A 5,444-nucleotide genomic window follows, 5' to 3' on the forward strand; every position below is an offset into this window, starting at 1 on the left:
CTTTTTCTTTTGGGCTGCCTACGTATCCCTTTATGGGAATCAAATCATTCGTAGTTCTTAGATTGTGAGTAAAAGTGGCCTTAGAGGCGCATTAACTCGGTATTTTTTTTTTTAAACGAGAGAACGTGACCGTTGGTCGTTCTTTCGCCTTTTAAAGAGATCGAATAAAAGTGGCATTTGTGGCGCATTTACTCGGTGAGGCGTTCGTCTCGACTAAGGATGGAAGAGGCAGAGATGTTTGGAGTTCCAAGCTCTCGGTACTGCTTCGCCTGTTGAAGTCTCGAGACGGTATACTCCTGGTTTGATGACTTCGACTATCTTGTATGGTCCTTCCCAGTTGGCTCCGAGCTTGCTGGCTTTCCACTCCTTAGTATTTTCAAAAACCTTTCTTAAGACAAGGTTGCCCATTTCGAGGGGACGTGATTTGACCTTTTTGTTGTAGCAGCTCTCGATTTGATGCTGGTAATTCTGGATACGGAGTAATGCTTGGTCGCGCTTTTCCTCGATGTCGTCGAGTGCGTCAAGCAGCATGTCGCGGTTGAGTTCGGCGTTTTGTGGCATTCACTTCTGCGGGAGCCATTGCCTCGACGCCGTAGGCCATCGAGAAGGGTGTAGTCTTCGTCGCGCCGCGAGGAGTTGTTCTATGGGACCACAGGACACCGTCTAGTTCATCTGCCTAGCAACCTTTCTTTAAGTCGAGTCGTTTCTTCAGACCGTCGATGATGGTCTTGTTAGTCGACTCGGTTTGGCCGTTACTTTGCGGGTTTCTCGGGGTCGACATGTTGAGTCGAATTCGCCATCTGTCGCAGAATCCCTTGAAATGATGCGAGATGAATTGTGAACCGTTGTCTGTGATGATCTCATATGGGAGCCCGTGTCGGTAGATTATGTTCTTCCAGACGAAGTTTTGCACCTCCTTGTCGGTGATGCTGGCATAGGCTTCGGCTTCAACCCACTTGGTGAAGTAATCTGTGAGGACCAGGATGAACTTCTTTTGTCGAGATCATCGGACCGATGATGTCCATTCCCCATCGCATAAATGGGTATGGAGCAGTCAGGGTGTGAAGAAACTCCGTTGGGCTGTGTATGGTGGTGGCGTGACGTTGGCATTTATCGCATTTGCGCGCGTATGTCTCGCAGTCGGCGTTCATGGTTGGCCAGTAGAATCCGAGGTTCTTTACTTTTAATGCGAGAGCTCGCCCGCCTGAGTGATTGCCTGCTGCTCCTTCGTGTGTTTCGGCCATGACGAGTCTCGTTTCTTCGTCGGCGATACATTTGAGTAGTACCTTTGTTGCAGTCCATCGGTGTAGTTCCCCGTCCATGACAACGTAGTGTGCGCTACGTCGCTTCAGTCGCCGCGCGTCCCATTTCTCGGTGGGCAATAAACCTTCAGCGAGATAATCGATGAGTTCCTTGCGCCAATCTGTTGGCTGATCATCTTGCGAAGGAGGTTCTGCTTCGTCGTTGTCCATCGCTTCGCTGATCGCTGCTGCAATCGCAGTCTGCTCTGCCTTCGTGTCGATGCTCAGTTTCTCGATTTTGTGGATTGGGATTGTTCTCTTGACTTGGTCGTGTAGCTTGCTTCCTAGAGCGGCGAGGGCGTCGGCACATGCATTTTCTCCGCGAGGAACCTTCGTGAGTTCGAAGAACTCGAAGTCTCGCGTGAGGTCTTGGACGAGTTTGAGGTAGGCGTCCATCCTTTCGTTGCGGACGTCGTAATCGCCGAGGTACTGGCTTACGACGAGTTGAGAGTCGCAGTAAGCGCTGACTCTTTTGGCTTTTACTGCCTTGGCGAGACGGAGCCCTGCGATGAGGGATTCGTACTCAGCTTCGTTGTTTGACGCCGCAAAACCCAAACTGAATGACTGTCGGATGAGTTCTCCTGTTGGTGATTGCAATTGCACTCATGCTCCCGACCCTTTACTCGTGGATGAACCGTCAACGTGTAGGATCCAGTTTACACTTGGTAGGATGAGGTCTTGCTCCAGCTCTGGCGTTAACTCGATCAAGAAGTCGGCAAGGACATGTGACTTTGCTGCAGTGCGATTCTTGTACACGATGTCATGTTTACTCAGCTCCATCGCCCATTTAGTCAACCGTCCTGATTGGTTAGTATTCTGCATAACCGTTCGGAGTGGTTGGTTGGACAGTACTTCGATCGTGTGCGACTGAAAGTAGGGTCGCAGTTTTCTGGCCGAGGTGACGACGGCTAAGGCCATCTTTTCGAGTGTTGGATATCTCGTCTCCGGCTCGGTCATTCTTTTACTTGTGTAAAAGATTGGTTTCTGTTCTCCCCGATCTACTCGAATGAGTACGCTGCTGACGGCGGAGGATGTTCATATGAGTGTCGGGGTCTGTTGGAACAGAGGCCGTGGCCATAACATTTTCTGGCACCTTAAATCCATTATCGTTGTCTACAGTATTATCGGTCTAATCTGTGACCAGTTTTCGGAGTTGTATGGCGGCCAAATACGACCAAAGACATCTGCTCCATAGAGACCAGATCCGTACCTAAAACAATATATAAAGGCATGTTTAGTACTTGTTCGTTTCATTGTTTTTTAACATGAACTTGAAACTAAAACCTTAAAGATTGTTTAGAGAAGGAGCCAATGTCTGTTCTCAAGAAAGTCTGCAAGGACCCCGACTCGTTCGCGTACGCTTTGCAGGTGCACTCAAAAGGCTCCAAAAGACACCAAAATCACCAGTTTCTTCAAAATCGTCCATGAACCTGTAAACTCTCTAAATAGACTCTATATCGTAGTAAATATATCATAAAACACCTATATACCATGGCTAATAATGGGTGAAATCCATGGTATATCAATAATGAAGAAGAAGAGGAAGCACCGTCAACTCCAAAAGCCAATCGTAAAACTAAGGGCTCTTCGAACAAAAGAAACAGTGAAACCGAGCTAGAAAGCCAATCGTAGAGAGACAATGTGTCGCCGGCCTCTGGCTTCGATAGTACTGGTGGGGTCGTGAGGTAATGCTTGAGTTGATTGAACGCCTCTTCGCATTTTTCGTCCCAGACGAACCTCTTGTTGCCCCTTAGTAGCTCGTAGAAGGGAAGACACTTATCGGTTGATCGCGAGATGAACCTGTTGAGAGCTGCTATGCGTCCCGTTAGTCGCTGTACTTCGCGGCTGTTCTTCGGGCTCGGAAGGTCGAGAATCGCCGAGATCTACTTGGGGTTAGCTTCGATTCCTCGCTGAGTGACAATGTAGCCGAGGAATTCCCCGGAAGTGACACCGAAGGTACACTTGGCCGGGTTGAGCTTCATCCCGTAGTCGTTCAAGATCTTGAAGTAGTCGCGTAAGTTGTTTAGGTGATCATCGGCCTTGAGCGATTTGACTAACATATCGTCGATGTACACTTCCATGGTGTTGCCAAGCTGATCAGCGAACATTCGGTTGACGAGTCGCTGATAGGTCGCGCCAGCGTTCTTTAGCCCGAAGGGCATCACCTTGTAGCAGTATGTCCCTCTGTCGGTGATGAATGCTGTCTTCTCGCGATCGTCGGGATGCATCAAGATCTGGTTGTATCCCGAGAAAGCGTCCATGAAGGTTAGGAGTTCGTTACCAGCAGTTGATTCGACGAGACGATCGATATGAGGGAGTGGGTAACTGTCCTTTGGGCATGCCTTGTTGAGGTCCGTGAAGTCGACGCATATGCGCCATTTGCCGTTTTTCTTTTTGACGACAACCGGATTAGCCAACCATTCGGGGTATCGGACTTCGGTAATGAAACCCGCGTCGAGGAGCCTATCGACTTATTTGTTTACGGCTTTAGATCGTTCTGGACCGAGTTTTCGTCGCTTCTGTCGGATGGGTTTGAACGTCGGGTCGACGTGCAGTTCATGAGAGGTAACTGCGGGGTCGATCCCCTTCATGTCGGAGGTCTTCCAGGTGAGCGTCGAGGCGTTGACTTTGATGAAAGAGATGATCCTTGAACATATGTCGTCGGACAGGTAGACGCCCACTCGGATGATTTTCGTCGGGTCGGACTCGTCGATTGCGACTTCGCGAACTTCCTCCTTATGGGGGTATATCTTGTGGAGTGGTTTACTAACGGAGTTGACAAGGGAAGCCTGTTGCTGCATCTTTACAGTTGCGATCAGCAGTTTTCTCGCGGCTTGTTGATCTCCCCGAATCGTCTGTGTTTTGCTGTCCTTTCCAGGAAACTTGACGCATTGATGATAGGTCGAAGGAACGGCTTTCATGGAATGCATCCATGGTGTTCTGAGTATGGCATTATAGGGTGCTTTGGCGCGGATGACGAAGAACTTGACGGTGCGGGTTATACCACCTGCGTATACTGGAAGACAAATTGTCCCGATCATTTTCTCCGAGGCTCCGTTGAAGCCAGTGAGCGTGCGAGAGGAAGGCTTCATATCCCTTAAATCAACTCCCATTTTGTCGAGTGTGTCGCGAAAGATGAGATCGACCGAGCTGTCGGTATCAATAAGGACTTTTGCGACTAGGCATTCACCGATGTCAAGGTCGACGAGGAAAGGATCGTTATGTGGCATGTGGAAGCCCTTGGTATCCAGTGCCGAAAAAGTGATCTGGTGATCATTTTTGACTGGAGAGAGGGCCACTTCTTAGACGTGGTTGCTTGACGTTTGCAATCTTTGACGGCTCGAACCGAGTCACCACAAGGTGGTGATCCGCCCATTATGACGCTAATATGCGGGGCTCGGGTAGCTCGCATTGATTCTAGTTGCTTCCTCAAATCGTCAGTTGTGTTCTCGAATTTAGGAGTTTCTGCAGGCTGTTTCTTTTTTGATTCGAGACGTCGTCGCAGATCGGACCTTTCGAACGGTTGAGTTGGGCTCGCAGGTCGTCGGCCTTCGAATTGAGCTGGTCACGAAGGTTGCCACTTTGATCGATTCTCCGGGCGTTGCATTTTGAGATGGTCGCATGGAGGTCGGTGGTTCCTGTGTTTTCGTTCGTGGCGCTCTTTCGCTTCAGTAGAATGCACAGGTCTTTATCTGTTGTCGAGGGAGCGAGAGACTGCTTATCCTTGCTGTTCAATTTATCGCGCAGGTCTGGTTGCACTGTCGGGACGTCATCATCAGAGGAGTCACAAGGGCGAGAGAGTATGACTTCCACTCGTCGCCGGCGACACGGATGTTTGTCTTCTGACGAATCGTTGGCTGGATAGACGTTGTTGACGGGAGTGCGCTCAGGGCTTGCTCTTTCCTCGCTCGGGGTCTTGTTCTTTTGAGACTTCTGTGCCTTCTTCTCCTTGTTCTTACTCCAGCCTTTGGTGTTTTTTGGTGTCGTAGGAGAGGTGGGCATTTGGATTGTCCCATTAGTGATCCCGTCGAAAAACTGCCCGATGAGGACCTTGCATTCCTTCGTATCATGGGAATCCCTTTTGTGGTAGAGGCACCATTTTTTTGGCTCCTCGGAAATTGAACTCGCTGGTTCGGATGAGCT

At 49.6% G+C, this 5,444-nt stretch overlaps 1 protein-coding gene across 1 annotated transcript; it reads right to left on the minus strand.

Moving 5' to 3' along the window:
* Positions 1–3,772: 3,772 nt before the first annotated feature.
* Positions 3,773–4,531, minus strand: LOC106369677. The gene has a single exon (XM_013809798.2). The coding sequence runs from the start codon at positions 4,529–4,531 to the stop codon at positions 3,773–3,775; it is 759 nt and encodes a 252-aa protein (XP_013665252.2).
* Positions 4,532–5,444: the final 913 nt, after the last annotated feature.

Source organism: Brassica napus, chromosome C2 (assembly GCF_020379485.1).
Source record: "Brassica napus cultivar Da-Ae chromosome C2, Da-Ae, whole genome shotgun sequence".
Taxonomy (NCBI): domain Eukaryota; kingdom Viridiplantae; phylum Streptophyta; class Magnoliopsida; order Brassicales; family Brassicaceae; genus Brassica; species Brassica napus.

Bases quoted from the DNA above. Each gene is read 5' to 3' on its own strand.
- LOC106369677 (XM_013809798.2), bottom strand. From the start codon at position 4,531: ATGCCACATAACGATCCTTTCCTCGTCGACCTTGACATCGGTGAATGC.